The following is a 22,470-nucleotide window of genomic DNA, read 5'->3' as shown; positions in this document are numbered from 1 at the left end:
GGGACTGTGATGACACACTAGAATCTGAGCACCTTTTGAGCAAGAAGTTGGCAGCGACAGTCTGAGAGCTCCTGAGGCATTGCGTTAATTTAGAGCAAACAGGATCTGAGGATTAACTTCAACTCATCCCTAGACACAGGATGTGTGGTAGATGATAAAAAGTTTCTTCTGGGTAGTCAGTGCACAGGTCTAGAGGTACATAGGTCTGCCGTGCTTGTAGTTTAAACACTTTTTAATACATTTTTTTGGAGTGACATTGCCTTCTCTTTGAGGTGTAGCCATGTACAGCATGATGGAGCATGACCTGAAGTCTTCTGTGCAGTCCCACCAGACTGGCCCAGGGATGCCACCTGTGAACGGGCCCATGCATGGGGTCAGCAACGGGGGGAACAAACAAGGAGTGGCCAACCAGGCCAATGTGGACCCCATGGACAAGATCAAGCGGCCCATGAATGCTTTCATGGTCTGGTCCCGGGGCCAGCGGCGTAAAATGGCCCAGGAGAACCCTAAGATGCACAACTCGGAGATCAGCAAGCGCCTGGGCGCCGAGTGGAAGCTGCTGACCGACGCCGAGAAGCGGCCGTTCATCGACGAGGCCAAGCGGCTGCGTGCACTCCACATGAAGGAGTACCCCGACTACAAGTACAAACCCCGCCGCAAGACCAAGGCTGTGCTCAAAAAGGACAACCCGGCCGCCAAGTACCCGCTGTCGGCCGGCAACCTGTTAGCTGCAGCAGCTGTCCAGGGACCCGGGGGAAGTCCAAGGATGGACAGCTATGGCTGGGGTCACACAGGAGGGTATGCGGGCATGCAGAGTGACGCACTTGGGTATGGCCAGCAGCCGTATCGCTATGACCTCTCAGCCCTGCAGTATCCGTCAGCAATGACCACTGCTCAGACGTACATGAACGGTGCCAACTCCTACAGGTAATTTTCCATCAAACCTTCTTGCCTTACCCTCTCCAGGAGATCATTTTAAAATTTAAGATTTAAAAATTTGTTAGGATCAAATATGATTTAAAAGATTAGGCACTATTATTTGACAGAATCATTCCCCATAATTCCATAATAGACATCTAAAGGAATAATATTGACATTGTAACTATGCTGCTGTTCCTGTTCTTTGTGTTAATGATACAACAGTTGTCCTGGTTGTGAGTGTTTACATTACAAGTAAATTGAGTTTACTTTGATGCAACAATTATCTCTGATGATATAAGGCTGTTGATCAACTTCATTACCAAGTTGATTTCCCCTGAACAGTCAAGTGGGAAAATTACATCATAGCTTGCAGTATATATTTCAGTGTACGGTTATGGTTAGATAACACACTTGGCAAAATTTAACACGTAAGCATAGTAAGATGTATTTAAATTCATTGCATCCAGACATGCATATGGTCTCACCACAAAGCCCCAACTAATCCAACTTTCTTAATTGTAAGATTCCTGAGCTAGTGTATGAACTTGTGTGAGCATGTGAATAACTGTTCTCCCTCCCTTTTCTCCCTCAGCTCCATGTCCTATGGCAGCAGTCCCCAGCAGCCCAGCCCAGTGATGTCTATGGTGAAGCCTGAACCCATGTCACATTCCCCAACTGGCGCCCCAAACCACCAGCGGGGGCCCCTTCAGGGGGACTTGAGGGACATGATCAGCATGTATATCCCAAACGGGGACACCAGCGACACGGCCGTCCAGAGGGGCTACCCCAACCTCCAGCAACACTACGTGGGGGGAACGCCACCCCTCACTCACATCTGACCAGCGCAGCGCAGGTATCCTCTCCCGATAACGAGAGGCCTCCAGCACAGACCGGTCATGTGACTGTGTGACTTGTCATGTGGTTTCGGACGAGGTGCATCGCTCTCCCGCTTGTGGTCTGGGGAAACCGGCGGTTGGTTTCTGGCCTCAGGCTGCTTTGGGGTGCACGCCTTTGTTGTCACTATAAGACAAAAGAGACGTGTTTGCTGCAAGGCTATGATGCTTTGTTTGGCCAAATGCTGTGGATTTTATATCCAAGTGTGTATGATAGTTTTATGTCATTGTGACAGTGTTACCGTTAGTCCTGACAGGTGACTTGTCCTGATAACGTTATATTGGATGGCAAAGCTAAGAAAGTTGACATTCTTAGTTGCCGAAAAGAATCTGTGTTCACTCACCATCACATTCCCAAATAGTTTTTTTTTAATCAATGTTTTGAGTAATGTGAATTGTGACAGAGGAGAGTTCCTTATCTTTTTCTATCTAAGATAAAGAGATAGTCAGGAACTCCCTGCCCTCCTCAATAGTGAGGAACTTTGAAAGAGGAACTTTGTTCATCAGAGGGCATTATTGTTGATATGTAGACTGTTATTATAGGTGGCAATTCAACGAGATTGAGAATGTTGAATCCTATCAGTGTCTTCCCATGTTAGGGTCTACAAACTGCTGTACATAAAAACTTAAATCCAGTGTAATATGAGATTTGCAATTTGCAAGATGTTGGCAATATAGTGCAAGCTTTTCAATTATGTAAATATTTTTTTCATAGCGTGTTCAAATGTGTTGGTGAAAACCCCGTGTGAATGAGATTGTACTGTGTATAATTTTGTTTTACTCACCCTTATACTAAGGGTACCTATTGCATTGTGTAACTTGAAAGTGTTAAATGGGGAAAACAACAAAGTAATAAAGAATTTTATTATTTTTGTAATACTTGTGCACAAAGTTTTTTTTTAAATTATTTTTTAAAGAAGACAACTCTTTCAAATAAATGATAACACTGTAACTTCCTACCACAAAGGATGTTAATTAAATGTGGTAGTGTGGAGATAAAGCTAACAGAGCCTAAAAGACAGAATAACTCTGTTAAAAGTAGATAAACAATCTGGAAACAACCTCTATGCCTAATGGATCATCATGATAGGCTATGTTTACATTTTCAATAACGTGAACAGAATTAGTGGGTCTATTTGCGCTCAGCTGGTCTCTCCCTCTCCTGTCTGTCAATCTTTACGAATAGTCGTATTCAATATTGACTGTAATTGGTCTTTAAATAAGAATAGTCCGTTTCCCTCACTCTACTTTTCCGCTGCTTTAGCGAGGGAGACGTAGGCTGAAGATTTGCGATTGTGGCTTGGACATGCGACCCCTTCTCCTCACCTCGCGAGAAAGCCCGATTAAAAGCTGATAGAAAGTTAGGAAGATCAAAACACAGAAGTCGTATACTTCTCTGTTTTGTCTACCCAGTTTTTTTCCCTTGAAGAGAGAGCGAGTGCCTGTCCAGATAGTAATTGGCCGTTTCGAAGACGCATTGTCCTGCGCTTTTGAGCACGCAGGTGCACATAGTAAAACCGCGTAGTTCTCAGCGCCTCTTATGGTCGCCTTTGTTCTCCTTTCTTTCGGAGTCCCGCTGGGCAGAAAATTAGCGTTGCATAGAGTGCTTCGTCTCCCCACTCTCTTCGGCTTAACCCTTTCTCTGCCCCCCGCTATTCTCATGGAAATTGTCCAGTGAGGACCGGCTAATCGAGGGGCAAGAGGAGGGGAGGGGATGGGAAGAAAGTAAGAAGCTTTGAAAGGGGGGAGGGAGTTATAAACACAAGCATTCATATAAGGTAGGCTATATGACCATAAATATAGCCTACAGAGCTAATCCGTTAATTATAGCCCTACTGCAGGAAACTACTGTCTTAATAAAGATGTGGGTTAGCCCATAATTAAAGTTATAGAGTTGATATGTGGTTATTTGATCATCAAGGCACATTATTGGCATACAGTCATTTTCTCTAGTAATGAGAGAAAATAGACTTGATAAAAAATAACTCACTACAATCAGGTTAACATGGCTTTTAAGCCTAATTGTGAAATAGTCATGCAAAGCCTTTTATTGCAGATTAAAAGTCACATAGCTGTTTGTTATAGGCTATTATTTCAAATTATGTTGTTTAAGCATTAACCATGAGTGACTATCTAATGTGTGACTACCTAACATTATCCAGGTTTTTTTCTTCAGCCCCCACCCCCCCTTCTGCAGGGGGGTGTCTATGTGGGGAGGAGGGGGTCAGATTTTTTCGCTGAAAGTATCAACTCTCTTAGCAACAAGCCTAGGCCTCCACAGGTTGTTACCTTGGAAACAAACCCCCAGCTAACTCAAAACTGAGATTTTGCACTGCTGAAGGTCTTTTTTTAAGATTATCAAAATCAGGATAAACTCCACATTTCAGATGTAACAAAATTATTCCAATCATTATAATCTGAGATGTAGCCTAATTATTTAATGGACACCAACCATTCATAATTTTAAAGAGCATTGACTAAATATAAAAAAATGACCAAAAAAAAAAAAAAAAAACAACATTTATAGCCTACCTGGGACCTTGTTCATATTTAGTGTAGGCCTATAAACCCAGAAGAATATTCTATTAAATACCTAACCATGGGTTCTATTGAGTATTGTCTCAATTTATGTCAATACTGTCTGTTGTCGTAGACCTTCTTTCCATCATTTGCTGAAGCAAGAAGTTCAAATATGATAGCAGTACCATGCATAGACAGTCCCATTCTCAGCTCTGTGTATGCACAAGTGTCTGTATGTGCATGTGTGTGAATGTGCCTGTGTGTGTTTGTGTGTGTGGGAGGGGGGGGGGGCGGGGGTGTTGTCTACAGCAGCAAACTGAGTGATGTATGGGAAGGAGTGGGCGGCCTGTGCTTCTAGAAAGGGTGCCACGCTCCAGTGCAATGTCACAACTGGGGGCTCCATACCTCAGCACAGCTGTCCAGCAGACCAGGACAAAAGAGCTGGGCTGTGCAGCCCATCAGGGCTGACAGACAGGCTTCCATTTACATTGTGTGTGTGTGTGTGTGTGAGAGAGAGAGAGAGATATGTGGAACTTTAGAAAAGAAACATTTAGTTCAAGTAGTTTTGTAGGGTAAAAGAAGGTAGAAAGGGCAAACACGTGAAGTGTTTTAGAACAAGAACACCGCATATGAATGCAGATATGACATCATCTTTTAAAAAACCTTTTGGTATTTGTGCCTTTAACATATTGGATTTTATCAAATGCCATACTTGGTGTTATTTTAGTCTTTTTTGGAATAGGGATGTCAGCATTTTGGGGTATTTGAGTGTTGTTAAATATTTAAGACTGCAGATACATTTCAACTGTAATGTTTTGAGTAAACATTTTTAAAATTAGAATCAGCTTTATTGGCCAGGTTTGCGTAAACAAACAAGTAATTTGACTCTGATTAATCTTTGCTCTCAAAGTACAACACTCACTTAACATATAAGAATAAATAAAAAATAAAAAAAATAAATTAAAAGAATGAAAACAGAACAGTAAGAATAGAATGAAGGGCAGTAGAATAGAATATGGCTATGTAAAATAATAAATACAGTATATTTGCAAATAAATAGACACTAAGGTGGTATAGGGTAATTCAATTGTCCATAAGAGTACGGCTGGGGATGACCGCCTCCTTGTAGTCCCTGTCAAGGTTGCAAAGTCATGGACAACTCAGCAGGCACAAGCAAGATGCAATATACATTGAAAAGAGGGTGGGAATAGTGCAATATCAGTATAGACTGATTAAGTATAAATATAGTATTAAGTATATTAATTTTGTCAGTGCTTTGCCATTAGATGTCTCTTGACGTCTACCTAGCAGGTTCAGTCACATCACACTTGCTCACAAACAATCACTAGCAAACTCACCACACAATTTGTCCCCAATCCCTGAACAGGTTCATCAACTCCACACCTACTCTGCTCCCAAAACCCTGTGGTCTCGTAGGGAATAAAAAAAAAAAGCTACATTAACATCATTAAAAATATAAAATTGTACTTAATGTACTTAAAGCCAAATAATTCAGTGAAGGAAAATTACACAGGGACAAAAAATCATTCCTACCCATGTGCCTACTTAACTTATTAGCTCTGTGAGGAACTGTATGAGTGACCATGTGCATGTGTATAGGACAGTATCCTCACAGCAGGTCGGTGGCAGGACTTAGGACCAGGCTGGGATTATGTTATTGATTGCCAGCAGATGTTGCCCTAAGATCAGAGGGCCCCTGACTGCTCCCGTGAAGCCCTGCTGTCTGTCTCTTCTCTGCCTCAGCAGCAGCGCAGCAGCGGAGGAGAGAGCAAGTCATGTGCACAGGCACACATAGACGGATGAGAACCTCTTTAACATTTACATGCTTCAGTGTTTACTTAAGTAATGGACTAGTTTTATTGACCTATCTCTGACTCAATGTTCCATCTGTTCCAAACCATTCATACACCCTTTGCAAAAACTTTGTCATGAAACCGTACATGGCAAAGTCTTTGCAAGTGTGTATGAACGGTTTGGAATCATGTGAAAATGTATTACAGTTTTTCTCAGTCGCTTTGGTGCTTTTCTCAGATCAGAATTAAAATTCTCATAACTATTAGTTCAACCTCCACAACATTTAGTCATCATAGTCGCTATTTCTCCTTCCTCTGAACAAATTGCAAATGCTTTTGAACATGTATCAGTTGCTTTGTCATGTCAGTCAAAATGAACTATACTTATGGATGCTGAATAGTCGTTCCCAATAAAACGAATAGTCTTCATTTCATTGTTTCAGCCATTACATACAAAAATTGGTGAACTAGTTATCAAATTCTGTCACAATGCTGTAGAATTGCATAGAGCATACAGTAAAACTGTGAAACGTACATACTGTATTCAGTGTTGTACTCACTTCCTCCCCTAACTACAGCAATTTGTAACTTTACTGTAGTTTTCAAATGGCTGTACAAGTACTGTCTTGAGCATTTCCAGGTAGTGTCACCGAGTTCTGACCTTTTTTGCATGGGAAAACACTGAGAGCATAAACTGTCGTAATGAAAACATTACAAAGCCATTTGACTATCTTGTTCATAAACGATGGTGTCAAGACTTGCACTAAGAAATGCACTAACTGCTGTGCAAATGTTAATAGTGATGTGAGAAAAGCTGTAAAGTAAAATAGTTGAGGACAGATGGGTCGCTGTGTAAGGGTGCATGATGAGACGTGAGAGAGTGGAAAGAGTGAGGCAGACATCAGATAAGGCTGGGCAAGGTAGATAAGGACACACACACACACACACACACATGCACGCATTGCGGTTCAAGCATTTCAGCTAATCTACCCAGCTGCGGATATACAGCTCGACATCAAGGTGAGACCTCCCAGGAGGAGGTTGTAGCAACGCAGAGGTAAAGACTATAAACATCCTCTTGTTTTTTCCATTCAGTACATAACGTCAGAGCTATCAGGTCAAAGGATAGTGGGCAGTACTAGACTACTTGCCATATTACGAACCTAGTGTTCTTAACTAATCAAGCAACAATTAACCATGAGGTCATTATGATAGATAGATAGATAGATAGATACTTTATTGATCCCCAAGGGGAAATTCAACTATTAACAGGAAGTTAAGAAAACAACCATTAATGCATATTTGATCAATTTCATTTATTTATATTTTTCTGTAGAACAGCCTAAGGTGACAACATTGTGTTCAATTTTGTGAACTGGATGTCACACAAATGTTCAGGAATGATAAAATAGAACTAGATGTACCGCAAAGTGGTAAAAAATATGACTGCTGCTCAGTCTTGCACACTCTCTCCGCAAAAATAAATCACGCTTGTATCCTAGCACTTATCACCCGTCTTGAACTGACACTCAACTGTTTAAAAACAGCACTCACTGATGCACTTATTCTTACTGTACTCTACCGTTTTTGAATTGTCTTAAAATTGTGAGAGAATTGCTTTAAACCTTAAACTGTTACCATGTTGTAAGTCGCTTTGGTTAAAAATGTGTCAGCCAAATGTAATGTAATGTAATGCTTGTAAATGTTTCTGTATTTACTGTACTTGAAGTAGGATATGGATTCACTTAAATTAAGACAAAATGGGACAGAAACCCCAGTGTGCATTGTTCACTGAATTGCTGGTACATAAGAGAAAATGCCACATGGAAGCAAAGCACCACTGTCAAAGGCAAACCTGTCGAGTACTTTGAAAGGTGACATCAGGAGTTGAAGACTTCACAAATGTAATACCAAACACCAGCATGTTCCAAACAAGTAGGCCTACAGGCACATTGCGAGTCTTAACATGTAGCTCACCGTATCCGTTGGCTTGATCGTTAAAAAAATATATGGGTCGCGACTTCATGAACATGGGAAATTGTGGGTCCCAAAGCCAGACCAGTTAAGAACCACTGTCCTACTTTTACCCTACTAGTACCCTACTTTTGCTACTTTTCTGTATGTAAATGAGAGTGTGCATGTGTGTGTTTGCTTTTATGTGTGCTTCTCTGTGTTTTCGCTTGTGAGTGTGTGTGGGGGGGTAATGGGATGTGTGTGTGTGTGTGTGTGTGTGTGTGTTTTGCTTGCCTGCATGTGTGTGTGTGTATGTTCGCTTGTGAATGTGTGTGTGGGGGTAATGGTGTGTGTGTGTCTGCTTGCCTGCATGTGTGTGTGCCTGCTTGCGTGTGATATGGATGGGCTGACATGGCCCCAGGAGGCCAACATACAAAAACAAATTGGTCACCCTAGGCCCTACCGGTTCTTAAGATATTCACAGAAAACTGTGTCTAGCCATCTACAGGCCAGTTGGTGTACAGACACTAAATGTTATGTTATTGTTATATATTTAGTGACTGTAGATATTCACAGAAAACTGTGTCCACCCTACCCTCCTTTCGGGAGGGGGGGGGTTCAGTCCGACGGGGGGCGACAGATCAAAATGAAAAACAATGGTTCCGTGTCAGCCTTGTGGGGCTACATGCACCAAGTTTTGTGCACACCGGTCTTTCAGTGTCCTGGGAATCGTTGAAACAAAATTACTGAAAAAAACTCTGACTGAACCTTCGCTGCGCAGCGGTCATAATAAAGCCCACTTATAAGACAATAAATGTAGAGAAGAGTAGCTCTGATCTCATGTATGACTAACTGACAGACTGTGCTCCAAAAAATTGAGACGTACGATACTCTTATGACAAAAAAAAAAACATTTCTGTGCTAATGATTTCTCAACATGTTGAGAACATCACATAATGAAGCACTGCTGCTCTCTAGGGGTTGTTTAGTAGAAGAGCATGTAGTGGTATGTCCTCTCTGCTTATACAAAGTCCTTTTAGGCAATTCCCTCCACTCAGCGGCCATATTGCAACACTTTTTGGGTACTCATCGGGCATCCTATTCGGCAGAAATGCGCGTACGCAAGGCTTCACGACACCAACCGTGCTTCAGCGGCGAGTTCACAACACATGATTGACACATGATGACTGCACAACACAGCACATAATTAGCTCAATGTAGTCACATCACACCACATGATTGGCTCAATGTATACACATGTTGACGTTTTGGCGAGGAAGGGGTGGGATATGTGTAGACACCGGCCATATTGGCGTTATCTTGAATTATCTGTTACATCATTATCAAAATAATGTTTTATTTTTAACTAACAAACTAAACCAGTAACTTTATTTTGTTCAGAGCAACACTTTCACATTCACACTAAGAAAATAGACACATATGGCTCCATCAGCCGTGAAAGCTCAAAGGTTATAACAGCTACATTGTGGTTTTCTGTTTTTTTTTTTCAAACAAAGACTAGGTCTTCCCTGAGATGCTATACATTTCACATTATTCCTATTTCCTTCTTATTAATGTGAAATACAGTTATACCAGTAACTGATTCTACTGTAAAAAAAAAAAAAGAAAAACACTGGACTGCTTGTGTTGAGATTTTCACATGCAGGGTGGGGTTCAATAAAAGGCTTGGATTGTACCAAGTACTGCCTTAATAACACTGCTACTAGGGTAATATCCTTTGGAATGCAATAAGAGCAGTGTTTGGGTTGGACTGAGGTAAGAGGGTTGGGTGATTTCAGCCATTATGGAGTTACCCGTAACATCTACTCAGCTTTCTCTTTTCCAGGGCGGGAGGCATTCCGGTACTGAAACATCTGGGCCACCAAGACTCCGCTGCATAAACATGCCAGAACATGGGTCAGAGTGGACAGCGAGGTTCCGGTTTCCTACAGAGAGACAGAGATAGAGAGAGGGAGAGTCAGGTGTGTGTATGTGTGAAACTGAGTGTGTGTGTGTGTGTGTGTGACTAAGTGTGTGTGTGTGTGTGTGACTAAGTGTGTGTGTGTGTGTTCATGTGCACTTGTGAGTGAGTGTGTGTGTGTGCCTGTGTGTGTGCTTGTGAGTGAATGAGTGTGAGCATTCACTTTGTCGAAGCCACAGAGCTATCGGCTTTCATCAAAACATGCTTTGTTTGAGAGTACTTGGTTAACCATTTAGGATGACTGCACTGTTTGTCAGCGACTGTCTACTGCTACACAGATAAAACTGTCAGTGCAGTTGACTTATCTCTCATGGGTTAACTGGAATGCAAGAGCACACATCCAATCTTTTGTGTTTTTTACATATTGCACAAGAGTCTGAATGACCTCCTACTGATTATCAGGAGGAATGAATCACACATCGGCTGCACTAGAAATGATTAGTCCAGACAGAGGAGTGTGTGTCTTGGGATATAGGCTGCCTCCCATGCACCAGAGGTCACCCGAGTCCAGGACCAGGACCAGAGACATACACACCTGCAGAGAGACGAAGATGCGCGCCAGCGAGCCGAAGAACACCAGGCAGTGGGACACAGCAGAGAGTTGGCCTGTGTGTTTGCTCAGGTAATTACAGCCTATCTGGACGAGCTGCACACATGACCACACATACAGAGTTCAGATGCAAAACCCTCTAAATCCGTCTGACTACTTTTCTTTTAAATGAGCATTTAAATTCAGGCTCCTATAGGTTTTTACCTATAAATCGATATTTCAGACCAGGAAGAGAGTGGTATTTAGTGGGTTTAGAAGTTAAATTATTTGATTAGCGTATACTATGTGTGGAGAGCATCCCCTCACCATCTTTATCTCATTTTTGACATAGGTGGCATTTAGAGGCTTTTGCATCTGAACCCTTCACATACAGAGTAATGAAAAGTCACCCCCTTAGCCAAACATTTAACTCACACACGGACACAAACTACAGCATTCCTTCCAAGGGTTAGGGTTACATCTGACGAGGTTCTTTTTGTGAGGACGTACCCTGCTAGCAATGACGGCCAGCACAACCGACTCCTGCATCAAAGCTATGGCTTTTCTGGGAACCAATGGGGATGTCAGGAGATACATAAAGGTGCTATAAACCACAAGGAACAGTAACCCTGTAAGTAGAGAGCAAAGCATGAATACAATCTTCATATTTTCAGTGTTGTGTTATTTACTTTATTCAACTGGTATAAGAAGATAAATAGAGAGCATGATAGAGAGAGAGAAAGAGAAGGAGAGAGAGGAGAAGTAGAGAGAATGAGAGAGGAGAGAATCATCATCCTGTTTTCATGCAGCCAATAAACGCTTTCGAATCAGTTTATTGGGAATAAACCGAAAATGCGTGTGTCTTGTAAACACCTTATTCTGATTGAAATAAACTGAAAAAGGCCATATTCGGTTTACTAATAAACTGTTCGCCCACCCTAGCATATGCCTGTTTTAAACAGAATATTGGGTCATGAAAACACCTTGCTATGTAAAAAGGAATATCCTCAAAATGTGACATTCTACTTGCTTGTAAACAGGTGAAATGGAATATTGACATAAACGGAATTTGGGCGATAAACCATTTATTCCCGGCATGAAAACGTGATGATTGAGAGAGAGAAGGAGACAGAGAGAGGGAGAGAGAGAGGAGAGAGAGAGAGAGAGAGAGAGAGAGAGAGAGAGAGAGAGAGAGAGTCTGTGTGTGTGTGTGTGTGTGTGTGTGGATATGTGAGATGAACATCCACACCAGATGCTTGCCACCAAACCACATTCATGCTAAAAAAGTGTTTCTGTTTTTTCTCACTCAAAGAGACCCCATCAATGTGTCCCAATTAAAAAACCCACACTCACACAAAGAGAATGGAAAACAAGGCATACCTCTCACAATTTGTCCATTATAATGCAGAATGAGGAAATTGAGGAACATGACCTGGATCAGTATAAACAGGCTCCCTCCCCAGGCTCTGTGTAAACAGAAAATATAAATCTACAGAGAATATAAATCTTTAAATATAAACCTCCTCCTCCACAAACCACAGCATTGCGTAACATTTTTGGAGCAGGATTTCAACACACTGTCTCATAAAATGTCTTTGTTTTTACCCAATAGGGAAGCCTTGGGCTATACAGTACACCACATCGCCAGAGACGGAATAAAGGCTGAGCACAGCGGAGGCCAGACTCAGTCCCTCTGCACTTCCTGCCCTCAGAACCTTCCAGATCTGAGGCAGCAGAGCTATGTAGAGGAGAGACATGTTACATGATGGAAGAGGACAGTGAGAGAGAGAGAGAGAGAGAGAGAGAGAGAGAGAGAAAGGATGGGGGAACAGAGCTTACCAAGAACAGTGCCTACCATGATCCAAAGACCCATGACTTTGCTCAGGGTGATCCTCAAACATGGCCCTAAACAGATACAAAACAAGGCTTCATTCCAACACACATACCTATGATAAGTGTATCTTAATATTATGCTGTATTCAAACCTGATTAAGGAAGGTTCTTATGAACCTTGGATGCACATTTTATTAGGTTCACTGAAGCTGAAAACGTATATCTGTTGAGTGAAGAATATACCCCAACTATCTTAATTTTCAAATCTCCCCAGACATTAAAACGTAAACTATGATGCACAGCTGCATAATACACAGTCCTCAGCAAAGGACTTCAGACAGTATGTCCCATATCTCCTCATCTATTCAAATGCTGTCAGATGGAGGACAACTGCACATTGTGCACCCCTCGGAATAATTTACTGCTTTATTGCCTGATGTCGCTGCGCTGTGAAAACACCACTACGATATTGTGCAGACCTCACCATGAGCAAAGTTGAAGTGAAGAAAAAATTCGTCGTAACACTTCTCTGGCATGAAGAATGTCAGAAGGAATTCTTTCAAAAATGGCATTTGCTCTGTCTCCGCCATGACTTCTGTAGAAAAGAAGTTCGTTTCTGTGGTAAATTCCTTTAAGCTATTCCTGCGAAGGCAAGCCCATGCAAATCCTTAAGCAATGCGGGTTGTTTTGACCATCTGGACGATTCGGTTAGTGCTTTTTGCATACACATTCATGCAACTAGAAGCCACAACCAGATTTTAGAAAGCTTAAAAATATCATGAAATGAATGATGGCATTAAAACAAAAGGCTATGCATGGTAAAAGAACCCCGCTTTTGCCATGATATCTTTATGGCATTGAGTCTAACAAGTATTTACATACTTTCATGCGGAGACCTACCGTGGTCTTGTAATCGTTCATAGTCCACGTTGGCCTACTCAGGAAGGGGGTGGTGCTCTTTGTACGCTAGACAACCCCACATTCCTTTTGGGAGATCATGCCAGATGCGCATTTGATTCTCTAAAGTGGGCGGAAAACATGGCGTAAAATCCGGGGACGGCCAATTGCATAAAATCTAAATTCATAGACCTGCAAAAGTGGGGCTACACATAAAGGTCACAAAAAACAGTAACTCATATTAACGATCAACAGTAACTCATAGTAATGATCAAATTTCCAATTGTACATGCAGGCCTTCTCATTTGGTCAAATAAAATGAAATTTACAGAAGCAACATGGCTTATCCAACAGCCGAACCAGGCCTACACCCTCCGTTGTTTATGGGGGAAAGAAGCCTGTGTGAAGACCCCATACAGTATTCAGTATTGCCACCATTACAATTTAAGGTGTAGTTAGGGTTGCCAACTTTTTCAACCCCAAATGAGGAACACTCAACCCCAAATGAGGGACACTTTGAGCCCCCAACAAAAAAAAATCCCATCTGTTTTATTCAGATGATAACAATGACAAAGTAATATTGTTTGCCGATTTAATAAATATATATTAAAAATAATATACTACCGATTTGATGCGGTTTAACCTATTTATAAATGGTGCACTGTCACTTTAAGAACATTGTCTAATGTCTACACATTGATAAGATTTTGCCAGCTCCATTCAAATACCCCATACATGAATTTCTATGTCACGAAAACATGCATGCGCAACTAAGAGGCAGAAAGCACCATAGAACAGCATAGAGCAGTGCTCTCCATGAAAAAAATAAAATGAGTTTTTGTGCTGAAAACTGCACCAATTCGAAATCACGATGGTTAAAGAATGTTCAATATGTTCAATATCCCTAACGGAATGATGTTTTCGCCAAAATTGTCAAAATACGATGTTATATTAATAATGCAAAGGAACGGCAAACTCTGAAATATAGCCTGAAATGAGATGTTATCATTGAGACAGGGGTATATAAAAATTCCGATTGTAGCTTACAGCAGTCGACTATTTAGGTTAAGTTTATAACTGTTGTGGACGGCCACCAAGCGTCTTCTGCCCCATGGCTGCGCGCGCATCTATTTTGTTGGTAAACGGGAAACCCGTGTATTGCTAGTCCACAAACTCTAGCATTATTTGTGCCACATTTATAGCACAATATTAACAATGATGAGCATACTATTAAGTTGGTATAAACAACCTTCGTTCCTTTGGAAATAGAAGCATGTATGACATGATGCTATCTAGATATTTTCTGTTTGCTATCTGCTATCTGAGTGGAATGTGTTTCAATTGGCATATCATGTGCTTCACGTAAATGCTTAGCATTCGCGCCTCTCTCCGAGAGTGAGGTATCTAGACTCCTGACATGTAGCCGTCCTACCACATGCTCGTTGGACCCTATACCTACGAGCCTACTTCAGTCCATCAGCCCGACCATCGCACCAGCTATCACACATTTGATCAATGCCTTGCTAACCTCTGGCACATTTCCAACAGCGTTCAAAACGGCCCGGGTAACACCGTTACTTAAGAAAACTTCTCTCAACCCTGCTCAAGTCGAGAACTACCGCCCTGTCTCACTCCTGCCTTTCCTATACAAATTAAGGCATTGAACGAGCAGTCTCCAAACAGGTCTCTGACTTCCTTTCACAGAACAACCTTCTGGATCCAAATCAGTCTAGGTTCAAAAGCGCTCACTCTACCGAAACGGCTCTGCTGTCTGTAACAGAAGCCTTAAAGGAAGCCAGGGCGACCGCTCGGTCATCAGTACTCATTCTGCTTGACTTATTGGCTGCCTTTGACACGGTTAATCACCGCATCCTTCTCTCTATACTCTCTAACATGGGAATCTCCAGGTTTGAATCCTACCTCACAGGACGCTCGTTTAACGTATCATGGCTTGGACAGCTATCTGCACCTCACCATCTCACCACAGGGGTCCCCCAGGGCTCAGTGCTGGGCTCCCTTCTCTTTGCTACCTACACCACCTCCTTGGAACAGATTATCCGTTCTCATGGCTTCTCATACCACTGCTATGCAGACGACACACAGCTCTATCTGTCCTTTCCACCTGATGACCCCTTGGTTTCAGCACGGATCTCGGATTGCCTCTCAGACATAGCTACATGGATGAAGGCACACCACCTCCAGCTGAACCTCTCAAAAACTGAACTGCTGGTCCTCCCAGCTAAACCTACCATACACCACGACATCAACATTAAATTTGACTCCCTGTCTGTTTCACCTACCAGGACTGCAAGAAATCTAGTAGTTACAGTACAGTACTAGTACAACCAACTAACATTCTCAGACTTGACTACTGCAACGCCCTCCTGACAGGTCTCCCAGCCTGCACAGTGAAACCCCTTCAGATGATCCAGAACGTGGCGGCGCGCCTGGTCTACAACCAACCCGAAAGGGCACATGTCAGGGCCTACCCCGCTGCTCATCCAGCTACACTGGCTACCTATGGCGGCCCGCATCAAATTCAAGGCTCTAACCCTTGCCTACAAAGGAGTCTACGGTTCTGCTCCCACCTACTTGAATGTCCTCATACAGACATACGCTACCTCCAGACCGTTGCGCTCCTCAGACAAACGACGTCTAGCTCTACCACCGGTACACTCAGGCCAATCCAAACTTTTCTCATCTGTTGTTCCTCGTTGGTAGAACACACTGCCAGGAACTCCTACAAGGAAGCAGAGACATACCTACTACCTACTACATACTTACTTTGGGGGCATTGGCCTACTGGTTAGTGCTTCAGACTTGTAACCGGAGGGTTGCCAGTTCGAACCCGGGATTAGTGTGTGTGCTTCAACTCACTGTGTGTTGAGTGTGTTTCACTAATTCACGGCTTGGGATAAATGCAGAGACCAAATTTCCCTCACGGGATCAAAAGAGTATATATACGTATACTTACTTATACATCCCTCTCCATTTTCAATAAACTCCTGAAGACCCAGCTCTTTAGAGAACATCTCCTCTCATAGCACCACTTACAACAAGTCTTGCTGATCCTAGCACTTACCACCTGTCTTGAACTGACACTCAACTGTTTAAAAACAGCACTCACTGATGCACTTATTCTTACTGTAGCCTACTCTACCGTTTTTAAATTGTCCTAAAATTGTTGAGAGAATTGCTTTAAAACTTAAATTGTTTACCATGTTGTTAGTCGCTTTGGTTAAAAATGCGTCAGCCAAATGTAATGTAATGTAATGCTTACTGAACTTTCCCTCTGTCGCACGCACGCTATTTCTTTATCCAGCACCGACTTTGCAAATAACGATGTCCACAGACAAGGTAGAATATTTTGCATGACTTATAAAAGTACGATGTATTGCGACATCAGATGCAAGGCAAATTTGTAGTTTCTTATGTCTCATTCCATCGAACTACAGATCCGCTACCCGATCTGGCAAACTTACATAGTGCGGTTATAGCCGAAAGAGGGCCGCGAAGCGAATGCAGAATTGCCGTTCACCCTGTTACGAGTTGATGAACCACGGAAACGATTTTGGGAACATTATTTTAAGGTACAAAAAAACTCTTTGAAGACTTCAAGGCTCACCAATTCCTTTATAGTCCAAATCACTGTGCGTGCAGCCTGTCAAAGTGCCCTCTCACATTTTATAATTGGTCAGTAGTGGGAACCGGATAACTGCGCAATCTCCTCTAGCGTTGTTTTTGTTGTCCTCGTGATTTCCTTTTAAAAGTTTCTCATATTAAAAAGGATAAATCAATTATCAACAATGACAAGCCAGCTGGAACCTGCTGCGCACTCAGACGCGTTCCCAATTAAAACGAGTAGGATAGATATACTTTATTAAAGAGGAAATTCAAGGATAACGTTCATGTTAGATCTGCTGCATAATGGAGACTGAGAGAGGCCCCAAAGTATCATCCTTATGTAAGATGCTGTTGGTGCATTGATTGAAATTTCGGGACTGGAGCTGTCCCTGGCGGGACAAATCAAAATCACCCAAAATACGGGATGTCCCGGACAATTCGGGACGGTTGGCAACCCTAGGTGTAGTCTGTGATTATGGCGATCTTTTCTTGCTCCTGTTATGAGTCAGTGTACCTACCCCCCCATTCCACCTCCCCCCAAACATTCTAAATCCTTTGCATGCATCATATTGATATGTAGCATAGTAATATTATACACCATTTGAGAGCTTGGACTCTTGGGAATCCATACATGACAACCTTTTTCATGTATATATGTATACTGCTTTACATTGTCAAATTCATTTTTACTATGTCTCAATAATAACTGTCCCAATAATAAGCGTCCCTCCCCCTCGGTGCTTCATATAGTCCATCGTATACACACCCATTGAGCCAACAAAAAATGCAAAAATAGAGACTTCTGTGTAATTATTCCATATTATTCCATAAAAACAATATTGTAACCCCTGTAACTCTGTGCCAGACCTTCACACAATTATTCTGATTGTTTCCTAAGAAACTATAGGGACTCAGCTTTCTAAAGAGGTAGACCAGTGTCAGCATTTGATGATAGGCCAGTGTGTGTCTTGGGTAAGTGGGAACAGTGCAAGTTGATTAGCTGCAGGGATGGATTACTGCACGGGCCTACCGGGCCCAGGCCCAGGGGCCCAAGGGGTCAGGGGGCCCTGAAGCCCAAGCCTTTGCATGGAATCATTGCCTCAATATCAACAAATCAGGATGTAGGCTATGAATCTGATTTAATTTAGTATTGACCATCCCCAAAATGCACCAGAATACAGGAAATCACATCAAAATTAAAATGTTCTGGGGAGGAAAACCCCCTCCCACATATCAAATAAGTGGGGGCCCTTAAAATGAAGGGGCCGAATTCATAATCCGTTTATGGAATGGAGATAGCTATTTTGCTTAGTACAGAACCAGGACTGTGTATAATGTGTAGTTATTGTCAAGAGCAGTCACTGATGGGGCAACTGGAGTGGTTCTCAATCAGGGAAGAAAAAAAAGTAAAAAAAACATATTTTAATTCTACACTATGTGATGTATTTGCTTGCTGTGCATTGTTGTTTGTTAATGATGAAGAATTCCTGTTATAATGGAGATAGCTTCTTAGAAAAAGTGAAGTTATTCAAATTCAAAATTCCAATATAAATCTAAACTAAAAGCAATAAAGTGGGGATAAAAAGTAAATGTATTATTCTGTCTGAGGGCAGAGTGCAGGGAGCATGCAGTTGGAGGGTGGGGTGGAGGGTCCCAAACACCACCCTGATATTCTGGGGTACTGCGGCTCAAAAAAGTTAAGTGCCACTTGACTAGAGGACGATAATGCTAAATTTGACACAACATTTTGTTGGGCACTATAATGGACTGTACATCTAACTGCTGGCATGACCAGCTTTGGACAAGTTCCAACACTGTGGAAGACATCATGTCTCACCCCTGTCCCTAAGAAGCCACACCCTAGTGAGCTTAATGACTACAGACCTGTCGCTCTTACATCACATGTGATGAAGACAATGGAGTGATTGGTCTTAGGCATGCTCAGACCCCAGGTACGCCATGCACTAGACCCGTTACAGTTTGCTTACCAGGAGTGGGTGTGGACGATGCCATCACTTATCTTCTACACAGGACACATTCCCACCTGGACAAGGGGAAAAGTGCTGTGAGAATCATGTTCTTTGATTTCTCAAGTGCTTTTAACACCATCCAGCCCCTCAGATTGGGAGACAAGCTCTTGCAGATGGGTGTGGACGCTCACCTGGTAACCTGGATTACAGATTACCTGACCCGGCGACCACAGTTCGTCAGTCTGAAGAACTGTCTCTCTGACACTGTGATCTGCAGCACCGGAGCGCCACAGGGAACTGTGCTCTCTCCAGTCCTGTTCACCCTGTACACATCTGACTTCTGCTACAACACCGAGTCATGCCACATGCAGACGTTTTCTGATGATACTGCAATTGTGGGGTGTATCAGGAGCGGGCAGGCAGGAGGAGGAGTACAGGAGCCTGGTGGAGGACTTTGTGCAATGGTGCAAACTCAATCATCTTCAACTTAACACTTCAAAGACCAAGGAGATGGTGGTGGATTTCCGCAGGTCTAAGCCCACTCTGCTACCAGTTCACATTGATGGGGTCAATGTGGAGGTGGTTAGCACCTACAAGTATCTGGGTCTCCAACCTGGACAATAAACTGGACTGGTCAGCCAAGACTGATGCACTCTACAAGAAAGGGCAGAGCAGGCTGTACTTCCTGAGGAGGCTGCGGTCCTTCAATGTGTGCAGTAAGCTCCTCAGGATGTTCTACCAGTCTGTTGTTGCCAGTGTCCTCTTCTATGCAGTAGTATGCTGGGGTGGAAGCACAAGGAAGAAGGATGTGGGGCTTAATTGACAGGCTGGTAAGGAAAGCTGGCTCTGTAGTGGGAGCTGAACTGGAGTGTATCACTTCACTATCTGACAAAAGGACCCTGAACAAACTGATCAACATCTTGGACAATGAGTGTCACCCACTCCACAGCACTATTGTTAAACAGAAGAGCCTGATCAGCTGGAGACTTCGCTCACTGCCTTGCACAACTGACAGACTGAGAAAGTCATTTGTCCCCAGGGCCATTGAACTGTTCAATGCCTCACTTAAGGGAAGAGGAGAGATAGACTTCTCTGCATAGTCTGTCTGCCTCTTCATCCCCTCCATGTTTGGTACTGTCTGTCCACTAGCCACTTGTACCACTGTCTTTATGCCTCACTGTTTGCGTGCTATATTAGCACATTAGCACATATGCATAACCCCCCCCATGCCACAGCCGAACTGTGGCCACACTTATACATTTTCTTAAATAGTTAAATATATAGATATATAGACTTTACTTTAATTTATTTCTGCATTGTTGCACTGTTGACTTACTCATTTGCACTATCACCATGACCACTATCACCATTGCACTACCACCATGACACTCATTCACACAGAGCACCTTAGAGCACCTTACCATACCTTACTATGCACAGAGAATCACAGGCTCAGTCCCTGCCTCAGTCATTGCAAGTGCCTCTGATTTATTAATCACCACTATGTGGATACTGTTTTTAGAATTTATTTAGATTAAGTGTTAGTATAATTTGTAATTTTGTTATTTGTATTTTAGTATATTTTTATATATTGTATTAAGTGTTAGTATAATTTGTATTTTAGTATATTTAGCATATTCTTTATCTTCTACTGTCCTTACTGCTTAGTTGTGTTTTTATATTATATACTTTAATTACTCTTCTGCTGTTAAAGAATGTTTTTGTCTTGTATGTATGCTGCTGAGACCTTGAATTTCCCCTGGGGATCAATAAAGTATCTATCTATCTATCTATCTATCTATCTATCTATCTATCTTTTCATGTCCTCAAGTGACAATAAGCATAAGATTGTCATGGCCCTACCTTGGCTTTGAGATAAATTACAATAGATCGTTTCAATGAATGAGTCAATTAGGAAACACCCTGTTCTACAACCCTATGTTCCAGCCATATAATGGATTGGGCTTTGGTTAAAAATGAACTAGCTAGGCCTACAACTGTCACTCTGTGATAACGCCGACACCATAATGCCATGAATGTTCACAGCATTCTAGTCTATGGGGAAAACTGTTGTAGATTTTTCTTTACAACAGACGTTGCTTTTTTGCAACAAAATCTACAAAATCATATATTCTTACAGCAAAAAAAGAGATCTCAGTGAAGATGGCTATTCTATGTGTGTGTTCATCTTTCCTATTGGTTTCTGAAAGTTCACATCTTACACACTTGAAAAAACCCTCTTATGGCTAAAATGAATTTAGGCAATTTGCGTTGTTTTGAGAATAGGCAGCAGAGAACCATCCACATATGCAGGGAAACAGAATCTCGGTTATGAATGTGTCGGTGTATCCACCCGGATTTTCTGTTATGATTTACCATTGACATAGGGAACTTCATGTCCTACAGTTGTTTGTATTCATCCCATGTACAGTTCCTACTTCCTAATGAGTCACCTGGCAATAAAGCTGCCTTATCAAAGTCATAGTCACACACACATTCATACTATCAGCGGTGACATTTCATGGTAGGCCATGCTTGTTTATTTCCTTCGGTAGTAAAAGCTTACAGTAATATTTAACATTCTCATGCTTATACTCATGTTCACTTCTTAAATTATTAGTCGAACACCACACCCTTTCCATTACCTCAAGACAGAGGTGTGCTGCATATTTATACAAGGTGCAGACATGGGGTATTTGGGCAAATATTTAGCCTGTGCACTACAGATCAGTCAGGGTGGGGGTGGGTGGGTGCCTAATCAATGGTGGAAATTAATGTAGAAAAAAAACAAATGTCTTATACATAATAACAGGACACTTCTTAGTTATCAATTTATCTTTTACTTGTCAATTTGTCATCTTAACAAAATTGGGCACCAATTGAGGTGTGATTCATTTGAATGTTGTTCTGTTCATGTTTTCTCTAAATCACCAGACATGAATGGAATCCACTTGGAGAGCAAAAAAAATAAATTTTTACATATTTTTCTTCACATTTTCCATGTGCTGTACCTTTCCATATATTTTAAAGAATGATTCCCTCTTCCTTAAAATGCTGTCACATGATCAAATTTGTTTACGGTTTCCTAGAAAAAAAGGGGTGGCTCATCTTACCCCTACGCTCAACTTACCCCGTTCTCCCATAGGCCCTCCCACAATCCTTAAGACTTTCAGAAAAAATTATAAGAGAGACCAGCAATGGCCAAGTTGAGAAATCATCATCAGCTGGAATGTAAAGTGTAAGCCCTCCCACAATTCGTAAGACTTCCAGAGAAAGCCTATCTGCATCTGTTCCCAACAATAAGGACAATAAGAAATAATTATTGTTATGGCTATTTGGGGTATTGGGTATTTTTTTAAGAGAGGTTACTCAGTTACTCAGAGCAATAATCTCCCACACACCACTGTCCACTTCACTCTTAGCTTTACAGTGTAGGTCAGTGCCTGAAAAAGCCTTCACAGTGCCAAGAAGTGGAATATAAAGTAATATTGAAAGGAAGGAATACGTCAGCACTCCAAATGGACTTCTTAAAATG

General features: G+C 42.0%; 2 protein-coding genes across 5 annotated transcripts; one reads left to right on the top strand and one right to left on the bottom strand.

Annotated features, from left to right (window-relative positions):
• sox19a (SRY-box transcription factor 19a) lies at positions 1–2,691 on the top strand. Its single transcript, XM_048238190.1, has 2 exons — positions 1–927; positions 1,514–2,691. Exons 1-2 carry the CDS (start codon positions 281–283, stop codon positions 1,758–1,760), a joined length of 894 nt encoding a protein of 297 aa, XP_048094147.1. The 5' UTR covers positions 1–280; the 3' UTR covers positions 1,761–2,691.
• Positions 2,692–5,312: 2,621 nt separating this feature from the next.
• On the bottom strand, positions 5,313–13,475 carry LOC125291427 (mannose-P-dolichol utilization defect 1 protein-like). 4 transcript variants are annotated; one of them, XR_007192983.1, is made up of 10 exons: positions 13,345–13,475; positions 12,929–13,086; positions 12,451–12,516; positions 12,217–12,349; positions 11,992–12,077; positions 11,122–11,240; positions 10,618–10,728; positions 9,916–10,047; positions 5,693–5,757; positions 5,313–5,466 (listed from the first exon to the last, which is right to left on the bottom strand). XR_007192983.1 is itself a non-coding variant. In XM_048238180.1 (9 exons), exons 2-8 carry the CDS (start codon positions 13,032–13,034, stop codon positions 9,925–9,927), a joined length of 744 nt encoding a protein of 247 aa, XP_048094137.1. In that variant the 5' UTR covers positions 13,035–13,086; positions 13,345–13,475; the 3' UTR covers positions 5,313–5,757; positions 9,916–9,924. The 4 variants fall into 4 exon arrangements, 3 of the variants coding, with proteins under 3 accessions (XP_048094137.1, XP_048094135.1, XP_048094136.1); XM_048238180.1 differs by having other exon boundaries at positions 5,313–5,757; XM_048238178.1 differs by lacking the exons at positions 5,313–5,466; positions 5,693–5,757 and having other exon boundaries at positions 9,318–10,047.
• Between the last annotated feature and the right edge of the window lie 8,995 nt (positions 13,476–22,470).

This window comes from Alosa alosa, chromosome 2 (assembly GCF_017589495.1).
Source record: "Alosa alosa isolate M-15738 ecotype Scorff River chromosome 2, AALO_Geno_1.1, whole genome shotgun sequence".
Lineage (NCBI taxonomy): Eukaryota > Metazoa > Chordata > Actinopteri > Clupeiformes > Clupeidae > Alosa > Alosa alosa.
This window is presented reverse-complemented; position numbering and strand designations above follow the sequence as displayed.